Source organism: Mytilus trossulus, chromosome 7, assembly GCF_036588685.1.
Source record: "Mytilus trossulus isolate FHL-02 chromosome 7, PNRI_Mtr1.1.1.hap1, whole genome shotgun sequence".
In the NCBI taxonomy this organism is placed as follows: domain Eukaryota; kingdom Metazoa; phylum Mollusca; class Bivalvia; order Mytilida; family Mytilidae; genus Mytilus; species Mytilus trossulus.
The window spans coordinates 16004897-16027824 of record NC_086379.1 but is presented as its reverse complement, the minus strand read 5'-3'; the positions used below and the strand labels follow the sequence as shown (position 1 = coordinate 16027824).

The window sequence follows — 22928 nt, the reverse complement described above, 5'->3', positions numbered from 1 at the left end:
GAAGAATTAAACTCAGTTAAAAAGCATATTTAACTGTAACATTCTGTTATAAAAAACATTTGATTACACAAAAAATAAAAACATTGATAAAAATCATGTAAAGCATAACAATAGAATCATATTGTTTGTGTAGCTCGTATGTGTAAATGTAGATGTTATCAAGAGGAAGTTACAGGGACTTTGCTGAGAAAAAAAAGTATAATATTTTCCGGGTAAAGTTCTAATCCTTAAGTGATGGAATTTCCGTTTCATTTATACATTTATATCTACCATAACATTTCATGGATGACAAGTGATAATGGTTAAAACAAAACTGTTTATCATATTTTGTTGGTTCCAATATCTAGCTCATGCTAATAAGGGTAAGTGATACAAGTAGTCATATCTATCCTGTAGTATGAATATCAATGCTGATGATGATAATTATGATGATGAATGGCTAGTTAACCTTATATGGCAAATTAATTGCATATTCACGAGAAGAACTTATTAATGAAATATAATTGTATAATTGGTGTTTTAACGTCACTTTCAACACTATTCTGCTATTTCTTTGTGGTAAGTTTTATTGGTAGAGGAAACTAGAGTTCCCTCAGAGAATCATCAATCCTAGCCAATTATAATTTGAGTCGAGCACACCTGTAAAGTGCTGAAATAGGACTCACAAACTGCGTATTGACAGGCTTGTGAAAACAGTAGTTTGACTACTTAGATCACTCGACCACCGGGGATCCTTAATAGTATATGAATATTAACACTACTTTGTACTACGAAAACAAACGAAGCCGAATATCAGCGTGTCTTGTTGCTTTGATAACAAAAGGGAAGAGATCCCAAGCCTTGTCCTCGATTACCCTATTTTGCATTGTTAAAAAATAACTACAATTTCGAAAAAAAATACTCATCTTTTAGTATTAAATGTGCAAATATGTAGTACATTCAAAAACAAAATATATTTCCTCGTTAAAAATGCCGCCATATATTTCCTAAGACATATTTCAGAGGGAATCCAAAACACAATCTATCACAATTTTCATGACTTAAAAATAGGTATACAAAACTGCAAATAAATCATATTCATAAAAAGATAAATGTATACCTAAGAATAGGAACTATCGGCAATGAAACATCTTGACGTAGATATGAACGACTAAATGACAGCTTACCGTTTTCAACTATAATCTTAACCAACACTGCATGGCGGGATATAAATTCTGAGATGACGAAATGTTAAACAGTTCAAACGAGAAAAATCTAATGCCTGATTTTTTAACAAATAAACAAACGGGAATTTCTCGTTACATTGAAGACCTGTTGGTGACCTTCTGCTGTTGTTTTTTCTATGGTATGGTTGTTGTCTCTTTGATACATTCCCCATTTCCATTCTCAATTTTAAATATGATATACAGCATCAAACGACAACCACTGAATTGCATGCTACTGACTTGGGTCAAACTCTTACAGAATGCAGCGGGGTTAACCTTTTTTTTGCTTAAATCTCTTCTAACTTGGGACCACAGTATAACAGTACAACATAAAAAACCAAATTGTACACATCAATTAAAAGGGGTTTACTCATCAGATCGACACAAAGCACTTCATAAAACAACAAAAGAGACTCAAGACATAAGTACTGATATAAGAGTATTTGCAAGTGCTGAAAACAATTTGCAAGTTCTGAAAAACAAGTTGCAAGTGTCGAAAAACAAAAAGTGTAACACCAATATAAAATATGTACCCAAAAAATAATGTCAATGAGCACACATCAAATGGATTAATAGTGTACAGTCTGAGAATAAAAAAAAAATGTGTATTGTGCAATGCCAAAGTACCAGTAAATACCGGATGTACCACCGCCAGTGTTGTATAAAAGGAAAACAATCACTGGTATGTATATCGATTTTACCGCGGGTTAACCCTTTATACTAAAAATATCACGAACGATAGCAATAGAGAAAGTATTCGATAGATTTTATTTTAATAAAAGAGTGTCCTATTTTCTTTTTTCTTTCGAATTTTGAGTATTGATGATACACAAAAATGTGGAGTGAACATCGATCAAAACAATATTATACTTCCGTCCATTTTATAATTAAAAAGGATTGCATAAAGCTTATAACATCTTATATATTTACACTCTTCTACATGCTAAATTGGAATTGAATTATCATTTGGTTTCATAAATAAAAAGTTCCTTGTTTATGAATTATGTTCAATGATAATTTAATTTATTATATTAGGTACACAACACTCAACAAAACTTTAAAAGCATATTCAACTCTAATCCGTAGTTTCCTGGTTGTTGACAATTTTAAATACGTTAGTGTTATAAAAAAATGAAAAAAAGACATGAAGATTTAATTCATACTAAATTTCAAAACATTGATTATAAAAGTTTTTTTTTTCTTTATAAAAAAACTTAAAAAAGATTTAGGATCTTATCTAAATACATATAATTTTCAGATAAGTGATCACTCCCTCTTGATTGAAAAGGGGAGATATTTTTAAATCACAAGAGAGGAACGACTTTGCCATAAATGTAAAATACTAGAGGATGAGAAACATTTTTTACTCTATTGTGAGAATGATAAAACTCTAAGAAATGACTTCTTTCATCACATTGGTGTAGGACTCGGAGATGTGATGGGGACGCCGAAGTGCGATGGTCACGCTGAAGTACGATGGTACACGCCGAAGTACGATGGTCCGTACGCTTAAGTGCGATGGTTTTTGTGTATGACGTTTGAATGATGTTACGTTTTCAAAATACAACATGGATTCGCAGACCGGAAAATAGGGTTTTGTAGGTGAAGGTTTCTCGCTAACAAGGAAAAAAAAGAGTAACGAATGATTCAAGTCCCAAACAGTGTTAAGCATTACATACATGTTGAGGTAACAAAAACATGTTAAAACATTTTAGGCAGCAAAGCGGCTGAAAGATGAACTTGGTCACCAAATGGGCTAATCAGTATTCTTAATTATGCCGCAGACTTTTTGAATGATAAATAGTGTACAATATAAAAATTTGAATATTAACCTTAATTTATCTTTACGTAGGCGTCACATGATTTTATGTGGGCAATTCAATAGAATGAATGCTAGTATTAGCAATTGTTTCAATGTTTTTGCTATATCAAGTTCATATAATATTGTTTCATTCCTGAGATATTCTAAGCAATTAATAAGTTTTCTCTAATTCTATGGAAATTTATCCCTCTCCGAACCCATTGTATAATTTTTTTTAATCAACGTGTGGTTGCTGGTGATCTCAAAAGATCATTGGATGATTTTAAGGGTCATAACCTTTTTAGCTAACTGGATGAATCAAAATTTTATAACAGGTGTTAATGAAATTGACAACTTCGTGCAATGTGAAAGGCACTCGAAGGGGACTTCGGTTAAAAGTTAAAAAAAAAATGTCCTTTTAATCATTAGAGAAACAGATTCTTACATATTTACTCGTGGATTATCGGATTTATCCAATCTCGATAGTTAAATTATAAATTTTAAAGTCCTCGCCGACGCGGCTCGGACTTTAAAATTGATAATTTAACTATCTCGATTGGATAAATCCGATAATCCACTTGTATCAATGTAAGAATCTATATTTATCATAATACTTAAGTAAATGAGATGGACACTTCTTGGTACTATTATAAAGACCTACACGCTGATTTTGTTTTATTTCTCCCTTGAACACCTTATTTCATACTCTTGCGTGCTACAAGCAGAATGGGAGACTTGGAAAATTAGATTACAACAAAAATCAAAGTCTTTGGTATGATCTAAACAGAAGTTAACATCTTCCAAATAAGAGGCTAGCAGCTACTTTTGTCAAATCTTAATGGTGCTATTTCTTAACACAGCTCACGGTATATTTTGCTTTTACTCAAAGTCTTAGGTTGGCCATCGTACTACAGCGTAACCACCATCGTACTTCAGCGTATCTTTATCAACAAGTTAACGTCACAATGTCACCATCGCACTGTGCAGCGTAGACCATCGCATTTCAGCGTGACCATCGCGGTTCGGAGTACCATCGCGGTTCCAAGTCCTACATATGTACGGAAAACAATAACATTAATAATTTAAATAAAGAAGAAAAAAAAACTTTATTTACTAAATCCATCATCGCCTTTACAAACCAATAAGTACGGATCCATCTTGAAAAAATTGAGGGCAGGGGACTCTTAAGAGCTTGTTTTGTTGTTGTTTGACGCTGTTGTTATTGTGTATGTTTAATACGTATGTATATATCTATAATACTAAAATTACGAGGTCCAATTTGTCAGCCGTCATCACGTAAAAACGACGAATCAAAGAATTCGACTTTATATATAACTAATATAGTACAAAGGTGTAGATTAAAAATTACACCACTCCAGGCCGTTTTGTTTTCCACGTAATTAATATTGCCAATAATTAAGAAGTTCCGGATCGAGTCCAATACCGATACCTATAGTATATTCACCTGTTACCGATTACCTTATTTGTACGTTCCGCATCTGACAGGCGCACCACCAAACGGTGTATTCAGGATTAATATGCTATATACACGGGTCTTTCCACAGGGTTGAAACTACTAATTTGTCAAATTTTATTCAGTTTAGACTTTCTGAGATAACAATACGAATACTGAAATCTGGACTAAAAAAGGCGTATAGGTACAGTTTTCAATTTGTTAGCCGTCATGACGTAGAACAGCGAATCAAAGAATTCAACTTTATTTAGAACTAATATATGACAATGCTGTTGATTAAAAAATACTCCATTCCAGGACCTTTTGTTTATATTACCAATAATTGATAAGTTCCAGTTCGACGGGTTCAAACAGAAAGATTTGAAAGCAGAGAAAACTATGATCGTTTAATCGGCATAACTTTATCAGATAAAAATACTAATACTAAAATAAGGCTTGCGCATAGTTATATATTTTAATTCAGTCAAGGACCCGCGATACCACGGGTGTGTTCTAGTGTTTATTGTGTTTACTGTGTTAATATATGTTGGTCACATCCTGTAAAGTCTATATGACAATAAAATATTTGATTTGATTGATTAACTGCCTGTTTTGTGTATTGTCCCTGTTATAGATTCAATTTTAGCTATATTGTGGACCCGAGATTCGAAGAGGTGAGGACCAATACAGCTGATCGAAGATATTTAACAGGACCAATACAGTTTATAACACTTTTATTAAATTTTAGTTCTTTTATTAAACTTACGTTGAAGTTGTCTTTTCGCATTTACGATGGATTTTTCAAAATTGTCAGATGTAATATCTAATTTCTTGTCCCAAGTACTTTATCTAATACTATTGCAATTCGTATTATCTATCAAATATAAAGTAGCTGGAAAGTTTAACTATTCTTACACTGGAATCGTCTGGGTTCTGATGATTCATCAACAGAAATGAAACAGTAAAAATAATCGAAAATCGTACTCGAAAAGGCTGAGAAATTTTTCCGTTTCAAAACGTTACAAATCACTGAAAATCATTTAAACTATTTTATGATATTAAGCTAGAATATATGAATACAAATGTATTTTATGCATAACAATACGTCCAAAGTTACTGGCAAGTAAGTTCAGGCGAAAGCAAAATGAAAGCGGAAGCGAACGTCCCGAATTAGCCCATTGGTCAATACGGGGATCAACACGGCTAAGATATACCGTATTGTGACAAGTCCCTGTCCGAAATCCAATAATAACTCCGGATTTGTATTGACAGGACAACGCCACTGATATTGCACATGCTGATTTATCCGTATTAGGGCTGCCGGATTTGCTCATATCTTTAAGTAGCAGCATTCCAGCAGCACCTGCATACGGGGTATATATCTCCCAATTGATACGATATTCCCGTGCTTGCATTCCCTATCGTGATTTTCTTGATAGAGGGTTACTGCTCACAAGGAAGCTATTAAACCTAGAGTTCCAAATGGTGAAGTTGAAATCATCCCTTCGTAAATTTTACGGACGCCATCACAAGTTGGTTGACCGTTATGGAATAACCGTTTCACAAATGATATCGGATATGTTCCTTACGTCGTAACTGCAATCCCCTTCCCTTTCACGAATGTGACCTACCGAATTAGACTATTTACCGGATTTGTTATCACATAAGCAACACGACGGGTGCCACATGTGGAGCAGGATATGCTTACCCTACCGGAGCACCTGAGATCACCCCTAGTTTTTGGTGGGGTTCGTGTTGTTTATTCTTTAGTTTTCTATGTTGTGTCATGTGAACTATTGTTTTTCTGTTTGTCTTTTTTTATTTTTAGCCATGGCGTTGTCAGTTTGTTTTAGATTTATGAGTTTGACTGTCCCTTTGGTATCTTTCGTACCTCTTTTAATACAGCCACGAACATACAACTTCTAATTAGTTTGAACGTATTAGTATTGAATATAGAATCACTGCATTAGTATTTCAAAGCACACAAATATTATTTATAAAATCAATTGTAGCAATGAACAATGATGTAAAAGGTTTTGATGGATTGATCAAGTGTCTTTGTAACAATAACGATGCTGCAATTAAAGATTTAGCGGAACATTGTACCACAGAAAAAGAAATGAATGGTAAGTTAACGAAGTGTATTAGTGGGTTTTTGAAATGGGAACTATATGGAATGATGAGTTTAAAGAATGGTGCATATATATGGTGAGTGTATTGAACGTATAAAGTGGATAGAAGGGTTAGAATATGAAATGACGAGGGCATGGATAGTAATAACATAAACTGATGGGTGTATAGACCGTGAGTGTATCGATTGGTGAGTGTATGATCTAATGAATGAATCGAACGATAGGTGTATACAAAGGAAAGGTAAAGTCATGGAATGGTGATGTATGGTATGGCGAAAACACGGGATTGTGAATGTACAGAATGGTGAGTGTATTGAATTGTGGATGCATGTAATGATTAGTGTATATTATAGGGAATGTTTAGTCGGGTGAATGCTCGTAATGGTGAGTGTATGATATGGTACGTGTATTTAGTGGGTAATGTATGGTATGGTGAGTGTATGGAATGGCGAATGTATTGAATAGGAAATGAATGGAATTGTCACTGTATGGAATGGTTAGGGTATTGAATGAAAAGTGAATAGAATGGGGAGTGCTAAGTAAAGGCAACAGTAGTATACCGCTGTTCAAAACTCATAAATCCATGGACAAAAATCAAAATGGGGGCAACAAACCAAAACCGAGCGCAACGCATTAAATATAAGAGGAGAACAACGACACAACACCGAAACCGACACACACAGAAACAGACCAATCATCAGACAAAACACCACGAGAATAACAAATGTAACATGAAAACCAAATACATGAATTTGGGATAGACAAGTACCGTGCCACGTCCCATCTCAATATCTTAAAAATAAGAGAAAACACAAACTACTCAACGTTAAAATGCAACACAAAGAGAATCGAAAAATATTATAACAATGACCATCTTCCTGACTTGGTACAGGACACTTTTAAAGGGGAATAAAACTGGTGGGTTGAACCTGGTTTTAAGGCATGCCAAACCTCGCACTTTAATGGCAAAGTTAAATATAACATTGAAATGACAACATAATATTACAGGACTACAATACAAATAAATAGGAGAACATATTAGACACAGAAAAACATGATTAATAGATAACAAAAAGCATCAGGTTTAAAATTCAATACGCCAAAAACGCGCCTTGTCCACACAAGACTCACCAGTGACGCCCAGATATAAAAGATGGAAAGTGAAAAATGTACAAAGTTGAACAGCACTGAAGATCAAAAGTTGAAAAGGTTTCGCAAAATACGGCATTGTTTTTATGCCCGGGATAAGAACATTCTTATTATATAGAACAATTCATGCTATTGCAAACAGTAAATTTTATCAAATGAATATGAAAGAGATATACACAAAGAAACTAAAGTATTAACTAATTACAGAATAGTCAGTGTACGGTATGAATTTTGCTAAGAGTTATATATAATAAATAAATTGAACATGTTATTTACAGGTCATTGCTTGTGTAATTTAACTGGAACAGAACCAAAAGACAGTATCTTTAAAAATTGTTTGTCTCTAAAAAAGACGTTTTGTTCAGGTTACAAAATGATAAACCAGGGAGGACATTGCAACACATCATTGTGTATGGCTGCACTGTTGAAATGCAAGGGTAAATATTGAAACGTAGCTACATAGTGGTAACCTGTTGAATAAAACAACAAGAGTTGGAATTGAACCAAACGTTGTCGAGTTGAACTCAATTATTAATAAATATTGAACGTGAAAATAATACAGACTAGACAGAGACATATAAGTTTAAATCATAAGACTGATAATAGTTGATAGTGTATAACGAAACTAAAAAAGCAGAAGTAAATTAAAAGTCTTTGATATTGTTTTTGTGATGAATAAAGTTAGTTATTACAAATATCCCGGGAATCGATTGTCTCTTATTTTTTCAAATGTTTAACATTGGCTCCTTTTTCATTTATTTAGATAATATGAAAAAGTAAGGAGGAGTAGCATAAATGGCTTTTTAAACTATATGAAACAAAATTATGAAAAGAACCAATTAAAGATAACTTACGAGTGCATACATTTATACAATGATGTCATTTGATCACCTCAAGTTTAAAGGTCAAATTTGTGTAGCAATCAATTGAAGATTGATAACGCCACGTTCAGCCTTATTGACACGTTCGCGGGGATCGGGTTATATAAGCGGAGGACGCAGGAATGGCCTAAAAATAAAAATAGAAATAAAAAATAAAGATGTATATGTGGCAATTTTGTATGTATTCTTTTTTTATACCAGGATACTTGCACACATTTATTTATAATTCCCCAAACGTAATGGTTTCCCATTTAGGGTTAAAACCTACAACTTTCAATTCTTATTTGCCATGGTTTTGTCCAGTATTGTCCTGTTAAGATTATTCTTCATGTGACCTTGTTTTGAAATATAAGTATTTAAAAAATTTGATGGTAATGATTTTCTCTAGATTTTTCATATATTTAACATTGCCACGTTTTTTTCTTGAACTATACAAAATTTTCAAATACTATATGTTCAAAAACGAAACAGAAAGAAAGTATTGCTTGACAGGCAAACGTTTAAATGGCCTCATATAAAACAAGCGGATTTCGAACACCTGACAAAAAGCTAAAATAAAGGCAAACGAACATCTTTAATTGCTGTGCCGACCGCATTTTCATTAATTTTTCTCAGTTGCTTGACATTAATCCACTTTTCCCTCATGCTATTTAAATAGAAGTTGCCGAAACTATAATTAGTTACTCATGACGACCTCTTCAACCTGTCTTTGTTTCCCATGTAAATTACCAAACATGGAACAACCTAAACTTATTTCTTTCATAATTATTTGAAACACATATTTCACTTGTTAATATTAGTTGTTAAAAACCTACAAATCATTATGTTTTAACATGTTTAAGCTTATTGGTGAAATTTTAGTTCATACTCAAACGTAGTAGTTCACCATCGGATTAGTTTCAACAGATCACATTTTATTGTGTTACTATAACATCAGCCCAACAATGTTAGATCTGTAAATTTACTTTCGCAAATTTTTGGTTCTTCCCTATATATATATATTGCAAAATTTGCGAAAGCAAATTTACAGATCTAACATTGTTGGGTTGATGTTAAGACGAGTTGTATATACATTATGTACACAGCCATGTATCACCATCATTGATGGAGATCCAATGGCTAAATCTGTTGTAGAGTAGTCACTGACTCAGACGTACTATAATTATTTTCTGTGACTGTATCTTACATTAATTTGTAGGATCCTTTACTAAAGATAATTGAGTACGTCTGAGTCTGTGACAACTCTACAACAGATGTTAGATCTGTAAATTTGCTTTCGCAAATGTTTGCTTCTTCCCTCGCCTTGATTCGAACCCATGATACTGTGATATCGTGACACCAAATCGCCTGCACTGCAGCCGTCCCGCTAGACCACACGACCAGGCGAGAGAAGAACCAAAAATTTGCGAAAGCAAATTTACAGATCTAACATTATTAGGTTGATATTTAGACGAGTTGTATATATATATTATGCAACCTGAATCATAATAATCATGTGGGATAGAAGTTTATCTGTTAGTTAAAGATAAACGAATACAGAAAGTTTTCTATGTTGTGTTTCGTATACTGCTGTTTTTCTTGTGGTCGTACTTTTACAAAGGTGAATCGAAAATGAATACTTATCTTATCATAAAGAATTAAAACAAAAGACAAAACTACAGACAACAACCTGAGAATCTAACTCCTTAAAAATAGTATACAAGGTTTGATGAATGTGACCTACCGATCGAATTAAACTATTTACCGGGTTTTTAATATCATGAGCCACATGACGGGTGCCATACGCGGGGCGGAATCTACTTACCCTTGCAGAGCACTTGAGATCACCTCAAATTTTGAGGGTTTTTATTGCTTAGTCTTTAGTTGTCTATTTTGTGTCTTGTGTACTATTATTTATCCGTTTGTCTTTTTTCATTTTTATCCATGGCGTCCATTTTAGATCTGTTAGTTTGACCTATTTTCCGCCCCACTTTAGAAAAAACGACGAACAGTATGCATAATCTCAGATATTTTAAAAGGCAATTCGTCCAAAGTCATATAAGTATATTCGTTATTGAAATTGTAATGTATTTGTTTTCTTCTAGAAAATAGTTTTAAATTGCTTCTCTACAATTAACATTTTGAATGGTTAACATTTTTTGGAACACTATGTGTTTTTATACTTCACGTTAAAATGCCAGATTTTGATTGGCTAATACGAGGGAGACAATCTACTCTATCCCATAGCTGAGCGGTAGACATTTTTTTGAGTGTCACCCTTTCGTGCAGACTAATCAAAAATCGAAAAATTAAAGGACAATAACTGAATTTACAGAAAATATTTAAAGACAATGCTCAAATTCCACGTTTTGCAACAGAAACGTTTTCATAGATTCAACACGAAAATATAAAAAAAACACATTGCTTCACTTATGTTGATTTCTGTAACGTTGCTCTGTACGTGACGTCATTGTAAAATACTTTAAATTTTCAATTCAACAGTAAAAGACAATAATGATTGGACATTCAGTACAATACATTACATAACACAAAGTCGAGAGGGTGATAGAGCAGATTAGTATCCATCGAAAAAACATTGTCAACCTGGGATTCGCCTCGGTTGACATCGTTTTCTCGGGTTTTTTTTATCTGCTGCTGTATGCTATGTATATGGTCGAGAATGTGATAAATCTCTCTTGGTTGTTCCAGATTCTGAAAATTCCGGTACAACTACAAATTATGATCAGACTACAACCGATGAATACAGAGACAGTAAAAACATACAAGAATGTAAGCTAAAGAAATTAATTCTAATGAATAATAAAATTTACCATTCAAAAGGTAAAAGACAACGAGACGGCAACCCAATACCACAATCAACATATCATAGGAAAAAGTGAGATTTTTTTTATCGATCTCATAGGAAAACTTTAATCGGAAGTAGCTCATCAAATGGCAAAATCAAAAGCTCAAATACATCAAACGGTTTGAAAACAACGGCCATATTCCTTTCTCATTACAAGTTACAGGCATTTCCTTATATAGCTAGGTAAACATCTCATTGGTATAATGTTCGCATTGAATTTCATTATATTGACAACAATGTTTGAGTAACTACTATCTAACATGATAGGTATAAAAATCGGGAGACAGCAGCCAAACTGTGTTACAATCTAAGAAACTATAAAAAATAACTTATACCTTTTAGTAAAAAAATATCAGCCGATATTTTATAAACTATTCTCTTTGCAGCCAACACGAACAAAAATTGATACAAAACACTTCACTGTTCGATCTTCAATAATAAAAAAATGTAAAAAAAAAATTGTTCACATGAATTTCTCATAAAAAATTACAGAATATTAACCTCAAACGAGTGTATACATGAAACTCATGTGATTTTTTTATGAGGATTACACGAGAATTGAAATGTACATGAACTTCAGTTGACCTTAACAAACCCAAAACTATCGAGTTTGTCAGGATTTCAAACTTATTTGAAAATTCAGATGTTATTTTAGTAATCTTATCAAAATTCACACCAATTTCACTAAAGACAATTTAGGTCATTTCAAATGAGATTCACATGAAACTGAATTGAACTGATTGCACGTGAGTTTCACGTATAAACTCGTTTGAGGTGAAATTCATGAGAGTCAAATTTTCCTGTGTACCGAATAGCAAGCCATAATGGGACATACTAACACAGACAAACATCGCTAAATCAAATTTATAAATAGGTATATATATCATGTAGGCATTTTCCTATATTTCAGTCACCAGTCTAAAATTCTTATAATCACCATAGACATTATTGAACAGACTTATATACAACTATCTATCAACAAACTATCATAACACTTATGTCTTATTTCAATATTAACAAAGTCTGAAGAAATTATCAATTTTATTTATGCAATGAATAAGGATAAACATTTTCATCAAAGGCAAAGTTGAAAACCACTATTTAAATTTTCAATAAAAATAATGTGATAAATTGTATTCGAAACTCATCAGTAATTAATGACTAATTTCAGATCTTTGTCAAGGAGAAACCTTGAATATATCATGTCAAAACAACTTTGTTATAGTGTTTGAGGATGCAAACTTTGGTCGTGAAAAGTCAGACAGGAACAGATGTAGACAATGGACAGGCACCGAAATGTTACCTTGTGACCATCACAAGCAAACACTTAAATTCTTAAATAAGAAATGTAAAGGGCAAAAATGCTTTCTTCCCGTGAACAAAGATACATTTGGAACTCCATGCCGCGGTATTACAAAGTACCTATATGTAGAATATTACTGTAAAAGAAACGTTAATCATGGTATGTATAGATTTATCTCAAAACATTGGTTTCAAATTAAATTTTGGCGTTATCAGTGTCATTGTCTTTCATGCCGAGGTAGAATATTTGTAGCGCATTCATGTCTGTATTACGTCACACAGACTTTGCCAGCCAATTCTGTTTCCATTAAATTCAGTTCTTCTGAGTTGAAACTGAACAAAACCCTTGTGAGAAGCACATACAGACACTTAAAGTCCTTATTGTTAACTGTCATTTGCTTCAACATTGTATTTTGTTCGTGGACAAAAATGCATTTGAAAATCTTTGCACCTTTATCACAAATGACTGTGATTCTGCCGACGTCCATTTGTAGCTGTTAGTAGATATGGTATAGTTTAATCCTTTGTAAATATTTGTATATGCTGTGTAGACTATACAGCTTTTGCAACACAATCTCTTTGTAAAAATGTTATTGCAGGTGGTATAATCCGTATTATTGCCTAGTCATAACTTTTAAGCATATACAAATGTTAAAATGTTAACATTCGACCAGAATCTTCGGAAATTTACTTCCGTTCTTTTTCTAGCTTTTATTTTCATTACTGTGACATTTTAAAAATGAGTTTTTTTGTATATCATATACGTTATATTAGTTTAATGAATATGTCTTTTTATTAAGGGATATTCATTTCCTCCTTGCAATCCATTTTTAATGACTTTTTGTCAGACATTGGCAAATAACAATCAGAAAGAAAAACAGTCTGGTCACGTATAACAAATAGAAAGGTTAACGCGTGGTTAACAAATTCAACTAGGAAAAGTAATTGCTCTGCAAAAAATGAACAATGAGAAAGATGAACCTTTGCTAACAAACAACATTCTTATAAGTGTTCAGAAATTCAAATATCTATCTGTTCTTTCAGGTTCAAAAAATACAACATACGATGGAAGAGAGAATGACGGACGGGATAACCGAAAAGGAAGCCGGGACAGAAAAGACAGAAAAAACAGAAAAAAAAGTAATATACAGAAATAATGTGTATAGGAATTAGGAAATACATCCTTTCAAAGATAAAATTCAATGGGATAGAAATTCAACAACACAAAATAGTTTATCTATTTCTTGAAATTAATACTTGAATGCCTACATCATGTACATACTTGTTCTTTATGAACATTGAAAGTATATGTCTTGATAACTGCACCGAAATTGAAAATTTCCTATTCAGGGCCCCTTGCCTTATTTTTATTTTTTCCCCCAGAGAATTGGATTTCACTAATTTAGATTTTCAGTTATAGTATCACCTAAATTAAAATAGCTAAATGTTCCAAAATTTCTATCGCTGCTAGGACTACATAGCTGAAGCATGTTGCTGCTCTATTTGCATTAACAACACTTATTAGTTCGTTTTTTTTTTATTCGGAACGATTATTTTGAGTATATGTTATCTACCTATAAACATAACTCTATACTTAATTGACTGAAAAGGTACTCAAAAATACTGAAATTATCTCAGTGGATCAATCTTAAAATGGTTTTAAAAACTGATAATGACTAAAGGATTTATTACTCAGACTTCTTTCTAGATAATACCATTAACATTGAAATTCATTTACTAGTGAAAGTACACATATTAAATAAAGACAACAGAAGAATACCGCTGATCAAAATGCATAAATCGACAGAGAAAAACAAATCCGGGTTACAAACTAAAACTGAGGGAAATGTAGCAAATATAGGAGAACTACGACACAACAGAAACACAACATTAAAACCATTAGTATTGCCTAGTCATGACATTTAGACATATGCAAGTGTCAGAAATTTTCCATCTATAATTACCGCCGTAGATGTTTACTTCGTACAAGGAGACTTCGATTTTGATAAAATTTACACAACGAAGTTCATCATCTGTAAAATTTGAAATTAGAGTTAGTAAAAAGTTATATCCGTTTAAAGAATTTGTCTTTCATTAAGGAAGAAAATGTTTTAATTGCTTTTTACTCCTTACAAAAAACATTGCAAACAGTTAACATTTTGCAGCAATTTATGGTGTTCGAAAATGCAGTGAATCTCTATTTGTTCTTGTAGATTCCAGAAATTCTAATACTACCACAGATTCCGATCAAACTGCTGTAGACGAAAACAGATTGGACAAAAAAGACCGCAGAAAAAAAAGTAATATAAACATATCATGTGTATATAAATAAAGAAATATATATCATTTGAAAGTTAAATCCAAAAATACACGCACTGAACACCACAATACACCTTTCAAATAAAGACTTCACAAGGTAATTATTACGGTTTTCAAAAACATGCAAGTCTTTATTGCAGGAATTTTGTTTTGACTGACTTTTGACCTTTCGGTACTTAATTGTCAGTGGATTTCGTCATTAAATAAAATAAAATAAATATGTATGTATTCAGTTAATATACTAGGGATATTCTAGTTTTTATGCCTCTTGTAAATAATAAACTGTACCAAAAAAGACCAAACAAATCAGCAATCTTTGTTTAAAATATTTATATCGAAAATTTCGGTCATCAAATCTTTAGTTTGTCTGTAAGATCTTTTAGCTTCATTTGTCTATTCGTCACAAAATCACTATTCTTCACAACTTTTTTGTTTGGTAAAACATGGTACGTCTCTTTTCTCAGGATCGTTGCTGCTTTAGTATTTCCCGTAACGTCGTGATAAAAAAGCCTATAGGAGGTTCAAAAAACTTAGAGGAAGAAACAAAAAACAAATGGGAAGGGAAAGCCAGTGCACTGTCAATCCCCTGCATTTGTCTACAAAGCCACAAAAAAATGTCGGGTGGCAAAAACAAGCAAAATTCAAAATTAAATATAAAATATAAAAACAAAACGAAAAACAAACGTGTAGTTTCCCTGTGTCTGGTCGCCTACATAGATTGACCTATATTCAGATTTACCAGAGACAAACATGTGAAATTTCAATACGCATGAAATTATTTGAAGCTAATTAAATATTTAGTTGACAATTTATCAAAATGTTTTAAATCATAGTTATATTAAAATATTTTCGCTTGGACCATTGTGGACGATTGGTACATCGCAAAGTCCAACGTCAATGGTTTAACGTCACCGAAAAGTAAATATAATTATTCAAATGTCAGGATTTTATGCAATATATTATAATGCTTTCTAAGGTTTTTGGTCTTGACGTGTACTGAATTTTCTCCCATTTTGAAAACATCTGTTAGCTCAGATCACTTTTCCAATTCAAAATTTGGTGACTATGTGGAACGCATCTATCCCATCGAACTGGAGATAAAGGATACTACAGATACTGTTAAGTCGGCTTCATATCTTGACTTACATCTAGAAATTGACAATGAGGGTTGGTTGAAAACAAAACTTTACGACAAAAGAGATGATTTCAGCTTTCCAATTGTGAACTTTCGATTTCTAAGTAGCAACATTCCAGCGGCACCTGCATACGGGGTATATATCTCCCAATTGATACGATATTCCCGTGCTTGCATTTCCTATCATGATTTTCTTGATAGAGGGTTACTGCTCACAAGGAAGCTTTTCAAACAAGAATTCCAATTGGTGAAGTTGAAATCATCCCTTCGTAAATTTTACGGACGCCATCACGAGTTGGTTAACCTTACGTCGTAACTACAATCCCCTTCGGTTTCATGAATGTGACTAATCGAATTATACTATTTACCGGATTTGTAATCACATAAGCTACACAACGGGTGCAACATGTGGACCAGGATCTACTTACCCTTCCGGAGCACCTGAGATCACCCCTAGTTTTTGGTGGGGTTTGTGTTCTTTATTTTTTGGGTTTCTATGTTGTGTCATGTGTACTATCTTTTTTCTGTTTGTCTTTTTCATTTTAAGCCATGGCGTTGTCAGTTTGTTTTAGATTAATGAGTTTGACTGTCCCTTTTGTATCTTTCGTCCCTCTTTTTTCCCCACAATTTGCGGTTAAATTAGTAAGTTAAAACCATATCATGCTCATTCTTGTAATGTTAATTTCCTTGATTCAAAATTTGATTTACAGACATGCATATACACCTGCAAGCATCAATGTAATTTATGAATGGTTTTTACCTTTTACAGAAGCTTTTCAAATGGGAGCAATAGTTGGTATTTCAGTTGGAGTTACATGCACACTCGTATTGTTTCTAATCATACTGGCTATATACGTATGCAGACGAAGGTACGTTTATTTTCGTTTGTAACATCACATGTAAATATATACAAGTGAAAAATTCTTGTTTGAAAAGAGAGGTGAATGATGTCAAAGGAATATAAAAAAAGATAAAACGCCGAATAAACAAACAGCATCTACAAAACAAACATAGAAATCTGTAGAATGAGCAACATGAACTCCACCAAAAAGTGAGGAGGAGGGGGAGGGGGGTGGTTGTTCGCAGATACGCTTTTATTTTCGAGAGACGTTCCATAAGGAAGCCCGTTTCTTCTGAATATTAGAACAATTCGTGACGGAGAGAAGCACATTCGGTTGTGCTATAAAACATTCGCTGTTCGAGAAAACTGCACAATTAAGTTTGAAACTTTCATAATTGGTTGATATTCGAACTATAAAATATCAGTTGTAAGTCACAATATGAAGCTTTTTGTCGAATACGGGGAGCAAATGACTTCAGAAGGCCTTACTATTTGTGAATACAATCATATTTTACAATTTCAATTTAATAAAAATCTATAGTTGTAAAAAATAAATGTGAGTTAAATCAAGTTTTTTTTCATACCAACACATTTACTTTCCGTATGAAGGTTGAACGACGCCTCCGAATGCGGGAGTTTCTCGCTGCACTGAAGACCTATTGGTGACCTCCTGCTGTTGTCTGTTCTATGGTCGGGTTGTTGTCTCTTTGACACATTCCCTATTTCAATTCTAAATTTTATTTCCGGTCAAATTTATGAATGTATGGTTAGGTTTAGCTACTGACGTGTGACAAGAGTGGAGCCACGTTGTCCAGTCTAATGAGAAACTTATTAACTGATAAATAATCGTTCCAGTAAACCGAAAGAAATATTTCGAATGGAAATGGGGAGTGCGTCAACAGGAGAAAATAACCTGACCAAAGAACAAAAAGCAGCCGAAAACAATGGTCTCTAATACAGTGAGAAATCCCGCACTTTGAGGTGTGCTTCATCAGTTCCATAAACAAAAATGTCTACTAGTTTATGAAACAGTTAACTTCGAATGTTATTTATTGTTGAAATTAACATGTAATACATAGAACAAAAGAATGAGAATGACAGTGGTACACATTTTATTGTTAAAAATTATACAATCATATATATATATATATATATTGAACAGAGCAAAGAAAAACAAAAGAAAACAACAGACAAGACTACAGGCTGTCGACCAAAGATTTGAGATGGCACATCTTGAAAGTGGTCCATCCTGTTCCAACAAGGAACAATACAATATTCCATTTACGAACAAACCTTTAAACACTGACGAGGCACAAGGCGAGTACTTTGTTCTCGATCCCTCCTTTACGAAATACGACAAAGACTTGAGCAACCGGAAATTACCAGAAATTAAAAGATGTAGTGGTGCGGATGGTGACGATAATGTTTACTACGAAATTGATGAAGATAACATAAAATCATCGTCAGATATGGATGGTGTTCACCAGAAGAAAGTAGAAGTTAGGGATCATGATTCTCACCCTAGTGATTTGACCATAAATCAAACACAGATAGGGTATGTCAAATTATATACTCGCGTTTGGATTTTTTTAAGTTTTGCTTTGTCGGGGTCCTTTACAGCTTGTTACCCTGTTGTAGTTTTGACGAAGAGCATACGTTAACCGATAGTGGCAAACATCTTTTTTTTTTCTTTTTTTTTTTTCTAGTCGAATTAACATTTTTTATTTATCCAAAAAGATATGGTTTTAAACGTTTTTTTTTTTTTTTTAAATTGATACTTGTTTATTCCAAATATTTCCTGTTTACAATTTCCTCAGTTGCCCAGGATGCAAACTGTGGATTCCCGTTTACATTTAAGCCAACTGTCCGGGAAGCAGGAGGTTGAAAAATGTGCACTATATTATCCGAAAAAAATAGTATACATGTAATAATACTTATATTCTTTTATATGACAATGAGTGAAAAAGGAATATCTTTATAGAATGTACTACTAGTGGTAAATAATATAACATTATAAAAACATAAACGAGTGCACCTATACACCAGATTCACATAATATTTTAACATAATCGAGTGCATCTTAAAACCATGGATTACCGTAATCAATATAGAATAAAGAGATATAAAAAAAACCCAGACAACATGACTGCTATCTCCTGCAAGGTATGTACTTATAGTATGAAATTAATTAATGTGCTTATTTTCTCTTTGTCTAATGTATTAATTGATAAGTAACAGGGTACAGATTTCAGATGTGTTACCATGTATGATTTCCAAAGATTTAAAATATATGTAGAGGACATTTTTATCCCATCATATTTAATTTTGTTTCTAATTTCCACAAGGACCATTTTGTCAAAATAAAAAATAGATTTACAAGTAAATTTTGGTTCGAGTGACCACTGCTATCTCCCAAAAGCATAAACTGTTTTAAATTATCATCATCTAATTGAATATTCCATAATGTAAAAATATCTTTGATTTTACTAATGATTAATTTTGTTGTATTGCAATCAAAAAATAAATGTTGAAGATTTTCAGTATTATTTACAGTTTGGCAAATATGACATTTTCCGTTTGACAATTGCATTTTTTTAAGTCTACTTTCCGTATATATGATATTGTGAATGCATTTCCATTGAAATTCTTTCATTTTATTGGTGATTTTATCTTTTTTCAAATTGCCCCATACTATTTTCCAATTAATTTCGTGGCCATAAAATTCTTGCCATTTAAGTTGACATTTTGGATATATATTCTTATTAATCATGTCTCGAATATATTTTAGTTTTAATTCTTTTGGTTTGATTGTTTTCCCAAATCTGTCTGATATAACCATTTCATTAGAAAGTTTCAATTCTATGTTTGGTTTCTTATTAATTTCATTATCAATTTCTAACATTTGTAAGAAGTCAATTGGTATTGCACTTTTAATTCTTGAAAATTCCGATATGCAGTTTCTTTTATCTACAAGTTTTTAAAGTGGCAAACATCTTGGTCACTGGAGTCATTTGACATGTTTGTTTTATTGCTATCAAAACACATGATTTAATAGCATATTCATTTTGCGTTGAGCAGCAAATATTTATCAATACTAATATGACAGAATCATGATAATTGATTTATCGGAACAATTTTTTTTATTGTTCGTGATGGAAACATTTTTTTGTTGTTTTTCCAGCAAATAAGAAATGATCATTAAGGCCCCGGAGATCAATTCTAAAAATAAGCAAAATAAGAAATTAAGAAACCTTTTAAAATGTTACAAATTATTACATTTTATTTTACAGATCAACGGAAAAGAACACGGAACAACTAACAAGACAACAGTCTGTTGACCAAGAATATGAGATGTCAAATTTTGAAATTAGTCACTCAAGTGCAAACCAGGAAGGAAACACAATTCTTTCTGAGAACAATTTTGTAAAACCTGACGAGGCACAGGGCGAGTACTTTGTTCTCGATCCATCCGTGACGAAATATGATAAAGACATGGTAATACCAGAGGTTAATATAACCAGTGTTGCACAAGAGGCCGAGACAGTGTACAATGAAATTGATGAAGATCCAATCGAATCCTCGACAGTTATAAAGGTAGATCTCCAGAAGCAAATGAAAGAAGCAAGTGATATAGCTATTTACCATAGTGATCTGACCAACCATGAATCCAAATTAGGGTTTGATAATGCAACTTACAATGTGACATCAGAGGTAGACGATATAATCTTTTAGCCCACAAGAAAAGGCGGAATATATATTGCTGTTCATATGTATCATACAACAACATTGTTTACGTTATCATTTAGTCTATGTAAAGTCTAAGATTCTTTGACATTGTTTGCTATTAATTATGACAACCAATGCAAGGACTATTTAACATAGATTTGTTTAAGAAGAAGCAATTTTGTTTTGGCCACATCATCATAATTGTTATTATTGTCAGGCAAAAATTTTGAAAGAAAACATTCCTTTTATCTATTTTGACTTGTAAGTAAGATTACTTAAACTTTATTGCCAATTATCCTAATTTGTTTTTATGACAATCTGTTATAAAGTTTATACCTGATTCAACTTTTATATTACTTTTATATTCAGTCCATGAATATACAACCAAAAAGGGCTAAAGCTAAAATGATACAGAATTTACTCAAAACTTGAAACGCATCTAAAAAAAACCCATTATTTGGAATATTGTTAACATTATAATTTTTAATAAAAGGATTTTTTAAATCTTGTTCGTTAGTTTCGGATTCCTTTTCACATTATTTAAAAACGTTCTATTGATTTACCAATATTTACCAAAACCATGTGTGATCTTTTACAATGTATGGTTTATAGCAACGATGTCACAATATTTGGAATCATTTTAGAAATAAAGATGGTACTATTTTGAACGCTGTGATGATCATACACTTTAAAAAAATTTACGGACGCCATCTTCACGAGTTGGTTGACCGTTATGGAAAAACCGTTTCACAAATTATATCGGATATGTTACTTACGTCGTAACTACAATCCCCTTCCCTTTCATGAAAGTGATCTACCGAATTAGACTATTTATCGGATTTGTTATCAGATAAGCAACACGACGGGTGCCACCTGTGGAGCAGCATCTGCGTACCCTTCCGGAACACCTGAGATCACCCCTAGTTTTTTTAAGCTCACCTGGCCCAAAAGGGCCAACTGAGCTTTTCTCATCACTTGGCGTCGGTCGTCCGTCGTCGTCCGTCGTCGTCTGTCGTCGTCCGTCGTCGTTAACTTTACAAAAATCTTTTCCTCTGAGACTACTGGACAAAATTTAACCAAACTTCGCCACAATCATCATTGGGGTATCTAGTTAAAAAAATGTGTCCGATGACCCGTCAAACCAACCAAGATTGCCGCCATGGCTAAAAATAGAACAGAGGGGTAAAATGTATATTTTGGCTTATAACTCTGAAACCAAAGCATTAAGAGCAAATCTGAAATGGGGTAATCTTGATTATCAAGTCAAGATCTATCTGCCCTGAAATTTCAGATGAATTGGACAATCTGTTGTAGGGTTGCTGCCCCTGAATTGAAAAGGAAATTTTTCCGTTTTCGGTTATTATCTTGAATATTATTATAGATATAGATAAACTGTAAACAACAATAATGTTAACGTTCAACAAGTAAGATCTACAACTAAGTCAACATGATCAAAATGGTCATTTGACCCATTAAGGAGTTATTGCCCTTTATAGTCTTTTTTTTACCAATTTTTCGTAAATTTTTGTAATCTTTTACAAAAATCTTCTCCTCTGAAACTACTGGACCAAATTTAACCAACCTTAGCCACAATTATTATTAGAATATCTTTTTAAAAAAATATGTGCGGTGACCAAACCAACCAACCAAGATGGCGTCATAGTAAAATGTAGATTTTGGCCTATAACTCTGAAACCAAAGCATTTTAAGCAAATCTTACATTGGGTTAACTTGTTTATCAAGTAAATATCTATCTGCCCTGACACTTTCAGATGAATTGAACAACAGGTTGTTGGGTTGCTGCCCCTGAATTGGTAATTTTTAAGGAAATTTGTCGTTTTTGGTTATTATCTTGAATACTGTTATAGAGAGAGAACTGTAAACAGCAATAATGTTCAGCAAAATAAGATCTACAAATAAGTCAACATGACCAAAATGGTCAGTTGACCCCTGAAGAATTTCTTGTGCTTTATAGCCTTTAAAACTGAATAGGTAACCGATATCCGTTACTGCTTAAGTGTATTGTTCTGACAAATGCTCCTACTTTCATTTAGATTCAACAAAGTTCGAATAAAATGATAATATTGTAAATAGTGTTTTTCATGATAATAGAGAATAGCTTTTGTAAGTATGCATTTA

At 32.8% G+C, this 22928-nt stretch overlaps 1 protein-coding gene across 1 annotated transcript; it reads left to right on the top strand.

Annotated features, from left to right (window-relative positions):
- Positions 1 to 276: 276 nt before the first annotated feature.
- On the top strand, positions 277 to 21038 carry LOC134726856 (uncharacterized). The gene is made up of 10 exons (XM_063591255.1): positions 277 to 362; positions 6472 to 6585; positions 8019 to 8177; positions 11310 to 11390; positions 12638 to 12928; positions 13813 to 13908; positions 14982 to 15068; positions 16992 to 17091; positions 18226 to 18618; positions 20354 to 21038. Exons 1-10 carry the CDS (start codon positions 299 to 301, stop codon positions 20793 to 20795), a joined length of 1827 nt encoding a protein of 608 aa, XP_063447325.1. The 5' UTR covers positions 277 to 298; the 3' UTR covers positions 20796 to 21038.
- The last annotated feature ends 1890 nt before the right edge of the window (positions 21039 to 22928 follow it).

Bases quoted from the DNA above. Each gene is read 5' to 3' on its own strand.
- LOC134726856 (XM_063591255.1), top strand. From the start codon at position 299: ATGGTTAAAACAAAACTGTTTATCATATTTTGTTGGTTCCAATATCTA. The intron at 363-6,471 runs GTAAGTGATACA...AATCAATTGTAG, and splicing joins TCTAGCTCATGCTAATAAGG to CAATGAACAATGATGTAAAA. The intron at 18,619-20,353 runs GTATGTCAAATT...TTTATTTTACAG, and splicing joins ATAAATCAAACACAGATAGG to ATCAACGGAAAAGAACACGG.